A 16,567-nucleotide genomic window follows, 5' to 3' on the forward strand; every position below is an offset into this window, starting at 1 on the left:
TTGTTAAAAATATTCTTTCTAAAATTGTGAAATCAATAAATGGAGGTACGACACAACTTTTCGTAAGATATCTCTTTTACACATATCATGGAAATTTGAATATTTCAATAGAAAATTTTGTTGTAAAACTTGATGGTATTCTTTTTTTGCCAATTATTTTATGACTTTTTTATGCATGAAATGATTTGATTTTAGATTATAGAATATATTTCAAGAGCATGTGATTTTCTCAAGTGGTTGGATTCCATTTGTAAGGAGTACGGACATCCTCCCGAGACAAAAAAAAAAGGATATTCTCCAACATTGTTTTCACTAATTATTATTTTGAAGTCATCAATACCTTTTTTGCTCAATCGTTAGTGTTGATCGTTAGTCAGTGGGTAAAAATGCAACAAAAATATGAAACCAAATTTTAGTCGGAGGAGGGAGGGAGGGAGGGAGGGATGTTGGGGGGGGGGGGGGCACAATTTAGGTTTATTCTTGGCATTGTTCTTTCCTTGGTCAATACAGTAAAAGCAGCTTCCTTTAGCACATTTTGGAGGGGCAAATGTTCATGCTTTTAAACCATTTTATAGGGGCAAATGTTCAGTGGCTTCCTTTAGTGTTTTTTAATGTCCACCTTTGGCACTACAGCAATTCCTTGCTTGTTATTTCCTCCCAGCTTTTCTTTTGTTGAGTGGCACATTACCACTTTGGCATTTCGCATACACGAAATTCTGATGCGGTATATGGATGATTTACTTGATACAGCACTCTCATAAGAATTTTTTTCTGTGCCTATCCAAAAATGGCAAGCTCAAGAATCAACGAGGATAGGAGCAACCGATCTGCTGCTTATAGAGCAGTATTAGAGGGAAAGAAACAGTCAGTAGAAACCTTTCGCAGTATCAATGTGGATGCCTTCAGATTACTTCTCCAGGATGGTCTTGTGACAATTGAAAATCTGAAGGCAAAGAATGTCAATGGCCACACTGCATTGCATGAAGCTGCAAGATTTGGCCACAAGGATGTTGCAGAGATCATGTTAAGGACAGAAAAGGATTTAGTGTCTGAGAGAAACAAACTGGGTGAAACCCCTCTTTTTGTGGCTGCTGCATGTGGGAAAAAGGAAGTTTTCTCACTTCTGGAAAAGTACATCGGTGATTGCATGATGAGGAGGAATGATGGATGCACAATCCTTCATGCTGCTGTAATTGGAGGATATTACAGTAAGCTTCTCTATCAAGTAAAATTTTGATTGTCTCTGCAAAAGTAATCAAGTTTGTTGCTGAATTTGAACTCTATGCTTGTTCAGTTTATCAGATTATGCTATCTTATCTTTTGTCTAGGTCTATGCTGGTGGAATATGATGTGGGATGTTGTTGCATTAAATGTTAGTCCTTTTCAAGTTTTCGCTCTATTGTATCAAACAGGTTTGGCAATTGGCATATTGGAGTCGTATCCTGATCTTGCTGGCAAACGTAATGAAAAAGGAAAAACTGCTTTACATCTTTTGGCTGCAAAACCAGAGTCCTTCAGGAGTGGTTCTGCCTACACGCTCAACGATCTTGGGAGGAAGTCCCTCATTCCTCTGCATATACTCCGAGCTATAATCTATTGGTGTAAGTGCTGTATTATTACCCACATGCAAGTTGCAACATAATTCTTTTCAAGTCCTTAAGTACTCTACCCGCATAGTTGATTAGGCAAATTGACAATAATCATTGGGCTGAATGTGATATGGTTTTGAAGTCAATGCAGATCCTATATATCAAGCATATGATTATTCCCCTCTTGTAGTATGTTCAGGTGACATGAATTTGTGCTTAGCCTGGAGACCTTGCTAAAAATCATCTAATTTAGTGTTTAATGGGTTCGGGATCCATGGAGAAGCAATTTGAACTACCATTTTTTTGAGGATGCCCTCAAAATCTTGAAAGAGTGATACTATCAGTTCATTGTGTTGCTGGCAGGTATTGCGGTCCTGTACAAGGAATCACAACCTGTCAACAGTGTAGAAGAACCAAGCAATTCTGCTTCTATTCATAAATTGAACAGATCTTCTTTTGCCAATTTTATCTTGGGTAAAGCATCTTCTTGTATCTACTTCATATGCATTCATGCTAGTGATGATAGAATATACTGGTAAAATTTTGTTTTCCCAAATTCTTCTTTTGAGAGTTGAAGCATAGTGTTGTCTAGCCTACCTTCGTAGTGTCAAGAACGTCTTATTTCCTTCGAGTAAATTAGTTTCTTTTTCATGCCTAAGCAATGTAAGAATTTTGTTTTCAAGCTCTCTTCAATTTCCTTTTACTTCACATATCTTTTATCTGTCGGCAAGCTGTAGAAAAAATGTATAAACAAGCAATTGCAAGTCTAGGAATTCATTTCGGCCAATTGAACCTCCTCAAACTGTTTCTTTTCAAGAACCGAATAGATTTGTGCCAAAATAATAGATGCTAAGAAGAGCAAAAAGCCTAGGACATGTATTGGATCTCGAAGTACTATTTCTGCATCTCCCTGACCAAATCCTCCCACATTGGAGTTAGTCATTAATGGTTTATCCAATTTGATATATTTGCCCTCTAGGTTTTCCTTGGCTTAAAGAAATTGATGATGCAAAGCAAAGCCATGCAGTTGCACTAATGCTTGCAGAAAGGTTAATCAGAAGAGAAGATTGGAGCCACTATGTGCATACAGGGGCCAAAGATCATGAAGGCAGCCAGTTTGGGATATCATCAGAAAAGAAAAATAGTATGCCAGATCCACTAATACAAGCAACGAGACTCGGCATCATTGAGGTAGTTCAGGAAATCCTCAGCGTCTACCCTGAAGCTGTGTATACCTTCGATGGAAAAGGAAGGAATATACTGCAAATTGCAGTGGAGGAGAAAAAATGGTTCTTGTACGACCACTTGATGACTAGTGGTACTGACAGGGACAGAATGCTAAGCGCTATTGATCACGAAGGAAATAGCATTATACATCTCGCAGCACTCCTGGAATCCCCTCCCAGCGTTCCCCCTGGAGTTTTTCACCAAATGATGTGGGAAGCCCTCTGGTTTAAGGTACCAAATTAAATTAATACCTGTATTGCATTGCCTGTTGTATATTGTTTAATATTCTTTTCCGGACTATTTGCAACTTATGATTGATCTTTGGCTCAACAGCGGGTGCAATATGACTCTTTTCCACATCTCTGGCAACTGCAAAATTCTGATGGGACGACAGCAAAACAAGTATTCGAGACGAACCATGCAAGTCTACGCGAAAAGGCTGAGGAAACTGTGAGAGCATTGTCCAACAGTGTGTTGATTGTGTCTGTCCTCATTGGTACCATAAACTTTGCTGCAATTTTTACCGTACCCGGAGGTTTCGATCAAACGACTGGAGAGGCCATTTTTCTCAAGAACCGGCTCTGGGAATTCGGCTTGTTGATGTTCTACTTAGCTGGAGGGCTGTTCTCCTCTCTGTTCACCATGGGGACTGTGCTTGTGATCATCTTTTTGCGATTTGCAACTGAGGATTTTTATATTTCCCTGCCCTGCTACATTGTGGTGAACATAATTTCCATCTTCTACTCCACGGTCTTCACAATCGTAGCAGCTGGACAAGCATTAATAGTGCAGAAAGTCGTGATTACCGACTACAGGCTCCTCGTGGTGGTCTTCTTTATCTATTGTCTGCTGGCCCTTGTGCTCATGGAAACATCATATCTGATATTCGACTATGTATATTACCTAATTCGTAATTGCCTTTGCTATAGAGGGCAAGAATCTTAAGCACTTCCCTTGAGCAAGTTTGAGCAAGTTTGTGAAGAACTTTTGCATGTCATCTATTGATTTAGGTGAATTTCATATGGGGAAAAAGCCCAATGAAGAATGTAACAATCTAACTCGAATACCACCATAAAGAATTTTGATATTCATCTTGAAAATCAATTAGCAATAAATTGACTAACTCAGGATCTTAATAAAAGAAAAAAAAAACTCAAAATCTTCTAAATTCGACTAAAAGTTCTTGGGAAGCCAATGCCTTTGCATTTGTCAAAGGTCAATATGCTATTCTAAATTTGATAATCAATTTGTGCAGCAGTTCTCAAAGCCTTTAAAGAACGAATTTTCCTTTTAAAATATTTAACAAATCACTTTCTTTAAAGAATTTTACCAAAAGAAAAATAGACGCAAACAAGAAAGCTCAGCTCCCTTCTATTGAAGTAACTTGCATCAAGTGCATTGCAAAGTCAACAGCAAAATGCATGCCAAAAAAAAAAAAAAAGAATAAATCACTAGTGACCTTCCCTGACTTTGCAGTGTTTGCACATTATTGCACGACTCTCTAATATTTTAAAATATCCACGTAATTTCTTGTGATTTTATGTAAAGTGAATATTTAATTATTACTATATAAAAAGTATGATGAGTCTTAGTAGTACAAAGTGTAAGTATAAGCATATTTTGATTTTAGTTTTTGTTATGCCTAAATTACCCTCATGTCTTTTAATTAGAATTATTGCATTTCAATCATAATATTAATAAAAAAATGAAAAGTTTTAATAAATTACATCTCAAAAATGTTAGTAATTAAAATTAAAAACTATCCACTTATAACTATATTCACCAATCATTTTCTTCATCTCAAATTATTGTATATGTTAAAATTATTTGCAATTAGTATATTTTTATGCATGATAATTAAAGCTAACTATTTTATATACATATTGGTTTAGAAGAAAGTCACAATTAATAAGAAGACAAAAGGTTATAAACAATTAATGAGAAAACAAAAGGTTAAATTGATGATTAAATTCACTATATTATGCCATATTCAATAAGAAAACTTCAAAAAAATTATTGATAATTATAAAAATATATAACAAAAAGGCTTACAACTACTGAAATTGATAAAATTTGTTGTATCCAAATCATAATGTTTTAGTATATATTTTGGTCAGGTTTTGTTGTATACACTGGTTTGATAGAACATAGAAAATTTCCTCTTCTTATTGTCACAATCCAAATAAAATATGTAACAATTTAGTTTAGATATGATAATCTTCCATCTTCAAAGTTTAATAAACTTTTAATTGCTTTGTATAAAATAAAAAATTTTTACAACTAACAATTGCTTAATTTTTTTTATATGGTTTCTTAGTCAATATTATATTAACAACTTAGCTTAAATATGATAATCTACCACCTTCAGAGATTTTATAACTGTAAAATGTACAATAAACTTTTAATTGTTTTGTACACAATAAACATTTTCTACAATTACCAATTACTTAATTTTGTTCAATATATAGTATCTTAATTTATTTTATGCCAATAGTCAAATTTTTACACAAAAACTTAATATGTTAAAAATTTTACTTGAAAAAAAAATATTCACGTGCATAAAGGAAAATAATACACATACTTTGCATGTAAGTATAATAACCTAAATATGATGTTTTTGTAGCTACTAAAATTTGGATTGAACTTTATAACAATTGTTAATATTATCATGTTTTACCAAAGGTGTTGTGATTTCCCTTAAATTATAAATTGTACTTTTTTGCACAGTTCAAAATAATGTTTTTGAGAAGAAAATATATATGCACACATCAAGTATGCATATGAGAAACAAATCTAATTTGCAAGTGCTACTAAAATTTTAAAAGGGGCATTAGAATACAACATAAATTGACATGTTAGATCTTTATCATTTCGAGTATTGTACTATGCATCTACTTTCCTCCCCCCATGACTTTGCATGCTCATTTATCTATGGGGTTGAGATATGTCTTTTTTCCTATTGAAAATAAAATATGTGATGTACTTTCTAGTAAAATTATTGGATTTTAATAATTAAAAACTAAGATTTGGCTAAATTATTAATCACTTCATGAATAGTATTTGCAATATCAACACTTATCAATACTGACTATTTAATTGTAAAATTACAATCGGTTAATTGTTTAAGAATAAAGAATGTGAATGGTATTTCTTTTTTCTTTTGATTCAGGTTTTCCATAATTTTAATTTCATATAAAACCTAATTATTTGTAGAGAAGACAATTATTATTTATCACGTAATGTGAGTTGAATGAGGTAGCTTTTTCATGAAGTCCTTTAGTATGAAGTTAGCTGCATTATTATTTTAATTTTTTTGGTACCACTTTTTAATTTGTTTATGTACATACTTTTAGTATATAAACTCTCTGTGATTATATAATCCACAAGGGAATTTTTATCCATTATATTTAATTATTTCTATGTAAATGTTCATTATCATCAATTAAGATTTTATTGACAAAGGTGGTTAAGTATTCTCTTTTTCATTTTTCTTCTATTGCTTTTATAATTTTATTTGAAGACAATGCAGCATAAAGCACAAATAACAACTATTCCTTTTTCCTACTAATTTTATAATGGCATGTTCAATATGGATACATTTAAATTAATCCATGAATATTTTCCCCTTTTGTCTTAGAAGAAAAAAATCTAATTATGATATGAAAATTAGTTAGTTGATTATAGGTGAAATATAAGAAAATCTTTTGTTGTTTGCTTGGGTTTGGGTGACATGAACGGTCATTTCAATTAAAACTAAATTGTTTGCATATTTGTTAGTTGCATGAATGTTTTAAGTGCTCTCTTTTATGACTTGTTAGTTGTTCAATTTTACAATTTTTATATGAATTTGAATAAGATAAAATGAAGTATAATATTCATTGAATTTGGAAATAAATCTACGTAATGTGTTAGTTGAAATGCCAGTGTTAACCTACTCAAAGTACTAGACAGAATAAGGATCTGATCACTTTGCATAAAATCATAGAAAAATCATGTGGATATATATTCGTAATGTATTAGTTGAAATGCCAGTATTAACTTAGTCAAAGTACTAAACAGAATAAGGTTCTGACCACTTTGCATAAAATCATAAAAAAATCATGTAGACATGCAAAACCATCACTTTACATGAAATTCTAGATTTAGTAGGAATCATGTAACAACATGCAAAATCACAATCGGTGCTTGGTAATTTAACAAAAAAAAAGAGTGAACTGTTTTGACTGTTTAAACATTGAAAATTGGAAAGCCTGTTAATTGCCCTTTTCTTAAATCAATAAACAGCACTAAGTTATGGACCATGAAGTATCGACAATAATTGACTGCTGTTATGTGTGGCTTTGTCCCACATAATTTTTTGTAAATGAGTTTTTTTCCTTAGTTGGCTATAAGTAGAGTGGGCCTATGATAGGATTAAGTGCACCAAACCAAGAAAGTTTTAGTGGATTATTTGAGCCTTTGGGTCATTAAATCTTTTATTAAGTAAAATATTTTAGACTCTCTTGTGTTTTAAGTATTAGGTATTTTGGGTCTAGAAACACTTTTTTAAAACATTTTTGTACTCTCTTCTTCATGGTAAAATTTTGCTCCTCCTCCACCTGTGGACGTAAGTTAATTTGATCGAAACAAATAAATTACTGTGTTTCTATTGTATTTATTTCTACTTTGTTATTTGTCTTTTGAGATTGTCAAAAACACTTTTGTCAATTTCTTGGGGTCAGACTTAACAAACTGGTATCAGAGTTTCTTTGAAAGTTTTGAGTTTTGTGTCAACAATGACAATAACAAAGACTGTTGCTAAGAAATTTGATAGGAATGTCAATTTTGGGATATGGCAGCTCAAGATGTACGCTATTTTGATTCAAAACGAAGTTGATTTAGCGATACAAAGAGTGTGACAGATGTATATTTTGCTGAGATGAATAAGAAGGTTTGGTCCAATATTATCTTAAATTTCTCTGATGAGATTTTGCAGGAGGTAGTCACTGAGATTTTGACAAAGGTCATGTGGGACAAGTTTCAAACTTTGTATATGAGGAAGACAATTAAGAATCGACTCTATTTAAAATAAAGTCTGTATATGCTTCGTATGACTGAAGGTAAATCTATTCTCTCACATTTTGACAAATTTAATTCAATTATTATGGATTTGAAAATATAAATTCAAAAATTGATGATGAAGATCAGGCCTTTTTACTTTTGTGTTCCCTTTCCCAGGTCTTTAAATATTTTCACAATACTAAAATTTACAGAAAAGAAATAATTTTGTATAAAAAATTTAGTCTGCATTAAAATCTTAGAAGTAGATAGACAGGAATATTATTGAAAAAATTAATGGAGGTCAGGCGGAAGGTCTTGTTGTTAGGAGCAGAATAAAAAAAAAAAGAATTTGACAGTCATAGATCGAAATCTAAACATAAAAATTTGGGGTGCAATTATTATCATAAAATGTGGCACATTAAGGCAAATTTCTTTAAATTAAAAAAATTAAAGCAAAAGGGGAAATCTGGTGAGAAAAATACTAAAACTGCTGAAACTCGTGTTGCAACTAATGAGAATGAAGGAAATATTTTCTTCGTGATTGATGAAAGGACAAGGTCTAAACATGAATGAATATTAGATTCTGAGTACTCTTATCACATGTGTCTCAATAGAGATTTGTTTTCCACTTATGAACCTTGTAATAGTAGAATTATTTTGATAGGCAATAATGTCATTTGTGATGTTATTGGTAAGGGTACAATGCAAATTAAAATGTATGATGGTATTATGAGGACGCTCATTAATGCTAGACATGTTCTGGATTTGAAAAAGAATCTCATCTCTTTGGACACTTTGGAGGCTCTTGAATGCAAATATACAATTGAAAATTATGTTATGAAGGTTTTTAAAGGTGTTGTTGTTATGAAAACTTGTAGGTCTAGTACTTTATTTTTTTTGTAAGGATCTACTGTCACAAGTTCGGTTGCAGTTTCGTCATCATTTTTATCTAATTCTAATATTATCAAATTATAGCATATGCATTTGGGATATATGAGCGAGAAAAATTTGGGCATACTAAGTAAAAGGAGACTTATTTGCGGTTAGAGTATTGGGCCATTGAAATTCTGTGAATATTGTATCTTTGGGAAGTAGAAAAAAGTTAGTTTCAATTTACCAGTAATTCATAAGATGAAAAGTACATTTGATTATATTCATTCAGATTTATGGGGTCTATCTCGTATTCCGTCTAAGGGTGATGGCAGGTATATATTGATTTTCATCGATAATTATTCAAGAAAGTTTGGATTTATTTTCTTAAATATAAAAATTATGTTTACCTCATTTCAAGCAAAAAAAAATTTTGATTGAGAAACAAACAGGTAGACAAATCAAGCGGTTTAGAACAGATAATAGTATGAAATTTTGTGATGGTGAATTTGATGAATTTTGCAAGAATGAAGAAATTATTCTGCATTGCACTGTCAAGATGATGTCTCAACAAAATGGCATGACCGAATATATGAACAGAACACATTTAGAAAGAGCAAGGTATATGATCACTAATGCTGGGTTGACAAAGGATTTTTGGACAAAGACAATCTCTATGGTTTGTTACATTATCAATCGTACTCTTTCTGCAGATCTTGATTTCGAAACTCCTGAGAAAGTCTAATTAGGTATTTCTATTGATTATTCTGATTTAAAATTTTTTTAGTGTTCAGCATACATGTATGTGAATGTTGAAAAATTAGTGTCTCGAGCAAAAATTCATTTTTCTTGGATATGTTTTTGGGGTAAAAGGGCACAGATTGTGGTGCCCTGATTCCAAACTTTTAAAATTTATAATCAATATAGATATTACTTTTGATGAACTTTTTATGTTATCTTTCAACAAAGAATCTTCTAATTCTTGTCATGCAGATGATAATATGCAAAAGCAAGTAGAGTTTGAGATTGATAGTTCTGATCTTTCCATTCAACAATTGTCAATAGATGTACCTGAATCTACTTATGAAAATAATCCTAAAGAGGAGCAACATTTCATAGCAAAAAATAGACCAAAAAGGGATATTCGACCATCACAAAGATATGTAGATTTGATTGCATATGCTTTGTCTGTTACAGAAGAAACTAATGGAGTTGATAAGCCTACTACCTATTCAGAGGCAGTTTCTTGTGATGATTCGGTTAAATAGTTGATTGCGATGAATGAAAAAATTAAATCTCTCCATCGAAATGGGACTTGGATTCTTGTGAAGCCGTGTTTAGATAAGAAAACTATTTGATGTAAATGAATTTTTAAGAAGAAAGATGGTATTCCAGAATTTGAAGATGTAAAGTACAAAGCACAATTCATTGCAAAGGACTATAGTCAAGTACAAGGTGTTGATTTTAAAGATGTATTTTCACCTGTTGTTAAGCATAGCTCTATTCATGTTTTACTTGCTTTGATTGTCATGTATGATTTGGAGTTGGAGCAGTTTGAAGTTAAGATAACTTCTTACATGATGAATTTGAAGAGAAAATTTATATGAAATAAGCTCATGGATTTGAAATTGAAGGAAAGGAAAACTATATTTGTTTGTTGAAGAAATCCTGATATGGATTGAAGCAGTCTTTAAAACAGTAGTATAAGAGGTCCGATACTTTCATGTTGGGTCATGGTTATTTAAGGAGTATGTATAATAGTTCTGTTTACTTCTAAAAGTTAGATAATGGTTCTTTCATTTATTTGTTGCTTTATGTTGATGACATACTTATTGCTGTCAAGAATTTGTTAGAAATTCACATTTTAAAGTTGTAATTAAGCAGTGAATTTGAAATAAAATATTTGGTAGTAGCTAAGAAAGTTCTTGACATGAAAATCAAGAGAGATCGAAGAGTTGAAAAGTTATTGTTAACTCAAGAAAATTTTCTTGAGAAAGTCTTGAAGAAATTTAATATGAAAGATGCTATACCGGTGATTACTTCTCTTACTAGTCATTTTTGACTATTTGCTATTTAGTCACCACAGTCAGTTGAAGAGGAAGAGTATATAGCACGGGTTCCCTATTCCAATGCAGTCAGTAGTATTATACATGTAATGATTTGTACTCGTTCAGATATCGCACAGACAGTAGTGTTATTAACAGATATATGTCTTATCCTGAAAAAGCATATTGGCAGGCTATGAAGTCGATTTTCAGACACTTGCGAGGGACTTCAAACAGTTGTCTGAAGTTTGGGAGAAATATTGACACTTTGATTGGTTTTATAGACTTTGACTATATCGAGGATCTTGACAGGAGAATATCACTTTTGAGGTTATGTGTTCTGTATTGGTGGTTGTGTAATTAGTTGAAAAGCTACTTTCCAACCTATTATAATTTTATCTACTGCGGAGGCAGAATATATGAATTAACCGAGGCAATTAAAGAAGTCTTGTGGTTGAAGAATTTGTTTGATGAGTTTAGTCTATATCAAGGTATTATTGCAATTTACTATGATAGTAAAAGTGTATTCACTTAACTAAAAACCAGATGTATCATGAAAAGATGAATCATGTTAATGTTAAATTTTACTTCATTCGAGATACTATTGCTGAGGAAAAAGCTCTTGCTTAGAAAATTAATATTAAGAAAAATCTTGCTGACATGTTCACAAAACTTCTTCCAGTTCACAAGTTCAAGCAGTATGTGAATTTGATTGGTGTTCGTTATTGGTGATTTCAACCCATTGGGACTTATGTGAAAAAGATAGAGCAGATTTACTATTGTCAATGTTGGAGATACGTCAAGGAGAAGATTTGTTATGTGTGGCATTGTCTCATATCATTTTTGTAAGGGAGTCTTTTCTCTTAATTGGCTATAAATAGAATGGGCTTGTAATGGGATTAAGTGCACCAAATCAAGAGAGTTTTAGTGGGTTATTTGGGTTTTTGGGTCATTAAATCTTTTGTTAAGTAAAATATTTTGGACTCTCTTATGTTTAAGTATTAGGTGTTTTAAGTTTAAAAATACTTTTTAAGGCATTTTATACTCTTTTCTTCATAAATTTTGTTTTTCCTCCGCCTGTGGACGTAAGTCAGTTCGATCGAACCATGTAAATTCCTGTATTCCTATTTTATTTATTTATATTTTGTTATTTGTCTTTTGGGATTGTCAAAAACTCTTTTGTCAATTTCTTGGGTCAGACCTAACAACTGTGACTTGGCATAGGTGAAATTTTTCCAGGCACCAAATTTTGTCAATGAAAGGTTCATAGCTTCTAGAGAAGCAAACTTCTTCAAGGCCTAACAAATCACTTCAACATTCAACTACTATGCATAGTACATACTAGTCGTTTCCTCTCACACCACAACAAAACAATGATGCCTTCAGTTCTTCTATGGCAACGAAAGTCGTAGGATCTATTTGTAAACTCACCATTTACTCAACCTAGCAATCAACATGACTAAGTGGAAACACTACACAAGCAGATATTGTTGCAGACAAGTGGTAGGACAATGGCAATTCTAGATTGGAAAAAAAATAGTATGATTGTGAAAATTGTGGGAGAGCAACAATTTAGAGCTCGTGTTGGCTGTTTCAATACTAAAATATCATAATTCTAACTAGCAGACAGCCGCAAAAAGTTTCTGATAATCATGAAAAGCTTTCAGTAAATGGGACTAAATATATCAAGTGAAATTCTATACTTCCTTTCTAGGAAGTACGAGTGCAAAAATCAACAAGAAAATGGAATTTCCAATCAGGTGAATGATAAGGATCTTTAGATCATCAGTTCCAAATCAAAGTTTCTCCTTCTCCTTAATTTTCATAATTGATTTTTCAATTGAGTCACCCTAGTGCTGCGCTTCAATTTTCTGCAAGGTAGATATTTTCACAAAATCAATGGGAGCATCATTGAGCTTCTCACTGTTTTGTAACACCAACTACTGAAGCTTAGGCATGTGATCTTGACTGGCAATCCATTCGACAATGTTTAGATTGTCTAATTTCAAGAATTTGAGTTCTGGGAACTCGTCATCACTCATTTCCCATGTAGTATCCTCAAAAACTATTGAAACTAATTTGAGAACCTCAAGATTTTCCAATCTGCCAATTGTCGGAATATGATCCCACTGCAAAGAGAGATGTGACAATGATAGCCTTTTAAGACTTGAAGGAAAGCTAAATTCACCAACATTAAGTGCCCTACCACAATATAGTATTTTAAGTGACTCCAAGTTAAATCTTCCGATCTCAGAAATTCAAAGCTATTCTGTGAATAATCCCCTGATTTTGTAAAGACACAACTCAATCTTTTAACATTAGACATCCTTCTGATGATTTCCTCCATATGATCCCCACAAGAAAGATAGGGAGTTGAGAAAGACACCAAATTGGACAATGTTGGGTTTGTGGTCCAACCCATTTGGTAGGCCAAACCACAATTTAAAATCATTAGGTTTCCAAGTCAATTCTTGACTTGAGATTATGGCATGTGACTAGTCAATTTGACTCAGTGTTTTTAGACCGGGACCGAACCGGCTAATTCGACTGTGAACCAGCCTTCCTTCCAAACTGGTTTGTAGCACAAAACCTCTTTGGTTAAAAAATAGTCAAAACTATAAAAAAAATTGGCTAAATCAGTGACCCGATTCAACTGGTTGACACGGTTCTCAAACTTTTCTTTCTTCTTTTTCCTAAACATAATTGTAACACTTTCATTTATTAATAGGAATGAGTAGACCCACTTACTTAATGCAAATATCAAGATCACGCGTTTTCTTGAATGATCTCTAAATCAAGATATTTTCATTCCTATGATCTTATCAATTTAGGATAAGTGATTCTAACTTGCATTAAATTGTTTTAATTTAATTTTTCAAGTAGTTTTGGAGAATGGACATACTTTAGTCATGAATTTACATTTTTATATATAATTATTTGGTGTATATAGAAAATTTATATTTTCTAAGGTTGGCCAAATATAACCAAGAACTTAATTTCAATATTTTTGAAACTTATAAAAATATAAAATAATTATGATATCATTCCGATATTAGCGAGTTTTATAGAACGGTCTAATTAATCCGACCAATTGACCCCTGACTAGGGGTGTCAACGAATCGAGCTGCTCGCGAATAGTTCGCGAGCAGCTCGATCATTTATTCGCGAGCAGCTCATTCAAATGATCGATTTGAGTTTGGTAGAATCGAGCTCGAACAATTCGAATATTGAAACGAATCGAATTCGAGCCTAAAAATGTTATGCTCGATAAGCTCGCGAGTTTTTCGAGCTTAGGGTATATTTAAATATATATAATTTTATATTTATAAAATTAATTAAATATATATAGTTGTAAGTTTAATTACATGTTGTACCTATTAAAATTCAAAATATAATAGGGGTATTATTGTCTTTCTAGATAATTCTTAAAAAAAAATAGAAATTCAAATATTAGAGTGTAATTAGGTCAAAACTTCAAGCAACTTCAGAATCTTCGTCCGCCGTCTTCTTGAAGTGCTTCCTCACCTCAGTCCTATTCCCTAATCCCAATTCCTCACCTCAATCCCTAATCCCAATTCCAAATCAAACCCATTTGGGTTTCTAATTCCAGCTAGCGGAAGGTGGATCTTGAAGCAGATGCTAAGGTGCAGGCGTGCAGAAGGTAAGATGTAATCCTTTTTGTGCTTTGTGGCTTCGCATACTTTTCATTCTTTTGTTTATGAGCTCCTCCAGTTCTATTCCAGAATGAATATCTACTTGTGGCAATGCTCTCCTAACTGGTACCCTGTCCGCTTCAAACCAATCAATATTTAGCTCAAGAAGAAGCTAATCAGGTAATTTGCATTTTTTTTATTTGTGATTTTGTGATATTTTCCCATGAAGAATTAGTTAGTCTTGATGACCATGATCCTAAGAAATAGCTACTGTAGTTTATATTGTATTGTTCTGTTTCTTAAAGACCATACCTTTAGGAATTTCTACTTTTCTTGTGCTGAAAAGGGTGTGCGCGCAAGCGCATGTGTTTTTTTTTTTTCGTTGGATGAAATTCTTGGGAAAGACAAGAACAGAGACTAATTGTAGACTTAGGCCAATACTTAGCTCTGATAAATCCCTCTATCTTTTTCTTCTGTTTTTATTCGGTGGGATGTGAAATTTTGGATTTTTGGGTGAAAGGTTGGAGTTTATGGACTGAAAATTGGCAGCCCTTTTGAGTATTCCTACTTATTTGGGTGACATTAACATTATTCTGGAACTTCATGTAATTGTTTCTTGAAAAAGGAATAGGTGTTTTTTTGTGTGTAGAATCTAAGCCTTTGGCCCTGGAAGGATTGTGTAGAAATCCAATCCTTGAGAGCATTCTGAACATGATTTCATGACATTTGAATTTCTAGCTTAAAAGAGAGAATAAACTAAGAAAAATGCACATAGCTACATTGGAGGTGATCTTGTATAAGTTCCAGGTATTCTAGAACATAACTCATTTCAAAGGCTGATTTAACTGTTCTAGTAGTTTCAGTGCAGGGTCAGCCATTGGAGCTTAATTGAAAGCATTTAATCATGGTGTTACAACTGCAGAAGTAGTTGGCATAGATTGAGTTAGATCAGAGACATTTAGTTACTCAAAGCCTTTTACAGACAGATTTAAGTCTCTTTAATATTCATGTTTTTTTATCCTCACTGCCTCACCAGATTCTTCCTGCTGTGTCTCTACGGTAGTAATTGCATTCTGCTACATAATTAATTAATCTTTATCCTTTTCTTCACTCTTTTCTTATTGAGTTGTCATTGCTTTTGGCTTTTGCTTTTAGTGATCATTTTAGTGCCAGAAGTCAAAGGCAATAATAACACTCACCAGGTGCAGGAGAAGGATGCTACCAGAAAGATGACAGACAGACACACACACACAGAAATATAGAGAGACAGAGAGAAAACGTAGGAAATGCTTATGTGTGCCAGAGATTGGTGCCAAAACCTTCATGGAGTGAAAAAAAGATAGAAAATAAGTTAAATTCAAATTCATGTGATTGATACAAAATTAGTTTATTACTTATTGTTATTGTTATTATTATTATTATTTTGCAGAAAGTGAAGGCAGCAAAAGAGATTCTACTTCCCATAAAATGAATGTGATAATTGGAAAGGTATATTGTTTGTATTTAATATTTCGATTTTTCTTCAAATATCTTATTTTAGATTTTACTACTACTATTTAATTACCTAAATTATTTATTTTATGTAGGGCCTGGAGTTGAAAATTTGGAATCCATAAGCAAAAGCTGGAAAAGATGGAAAAGATTATTGTGGAATGGACAACATGCTACTGTATTTAATTGCAGAATTTGTTTCACATTTTTAATTTGAATGTTGACACTTTGTCTTTGTTTTTCCTGTTTGTGTGACTTGGTGGATGTTGGTTGTGTGACTTATCTCTGAATTTGGATGTTAGATTTGATGTTAAAATACGGATGAATTTGGATATTGGTTGCCATAATGGCTGAAAAGTGTTTGACAATTTGATGCTTTGGATTTTAAATTGGTACTTAAAACTGGTTTGTCTCAAACCAGTTTATCATATAGATGAGTTTGGATTTTGAAATTTTTGATTTTGTAAATTTCTATGGGAATGGTTGAATTTTCGAATACAAATGACAGATGAAAAGACTGAATGAAAGAGCAAATTTTGCTTGCTAAGAATAGCAAATTGTTTGGTTCAGTTTAGACTTTTATAAACGAGCACGGTATTTAATCGAGCTCGAGTTCGAAATCGAGCTCGAGTTCGAATTCGATCTTGAACAC

At 32.6% G+C, this 16,567-nt stretch overlaps 1 protein-coding gene and 1 long non-coding RNA gene across 3 annotated transcripts; both read left to right on the plus strand.

Annotated features, from left to right (window-relative positions):
• The first annotated feature begins 640 nt into the window (after positions 1 to 640).
• Positions 641 to 3,903, plus strand: LOC113719063 (uncharacterized). Of its 2 annotated transcripts, none has more exons than XM_027244062.2 (5): positions 641 to 1,208; positions 1,329 to 1,601; positions 1,953 to 2,063; positions 2,569 to 3,047; positions 3,150 to 3,903. In XM_027244062.2, exons 1-5 carry the CDS (start codon positions 788 to 790, stop codon positions 3,759 to 3,761), a joined length of 1,896 nt encoding a protein of 631 aa, XP_027099863.1. In that variant the 5' UTR covers positions 641 to 787; the 3' UTR covers positions 3,762 to 3,903. The 2 variants fall into 2 exon arrangements, with proteins under 2 accessions (XP_027099863.1, XP_027099864.1); XM_027244063.2 differs by having other exon boundaries at positions 643 to 1,208; positions 1,413 to 1,601.
• Positions 3,904 to 14,270: 10,367 nt separating this feature from the next.
• LOC140020953 (uncharacterized) lies at positions 14,271 to 16,272 on the plus strand. The gene is made up of 4 exons (XR_011824909.1): positions 14,271 to 14,432; positions 14,515 to 14,604; positions 15,854 to 15,912; positions 16,011 to 16,272. It is a non-coding gene; the product is annotated as an uncharacterized lncRNA (long non-coding RNA).
• The last annotated feature ends 295 nt before the right edge of the window (positions 16,273 to 16,567 follow it).

Source organism: Coffea arabica, chromosome 11e (assembly GCF_036785885.1).
Source record: "Coffea arabica cultivar ET-39 chromosome 11e, Coffea Arabica ET-39 HiFi, whole genome shotgun sequence".
In the NCBI taxonomy this organism is placed as follows: Eukaryota; Viridiplantae; Streptophyta; class Magnoliopsida; order Gentianales; family Rubiaceae; genus Coffea; species Coffea arabica.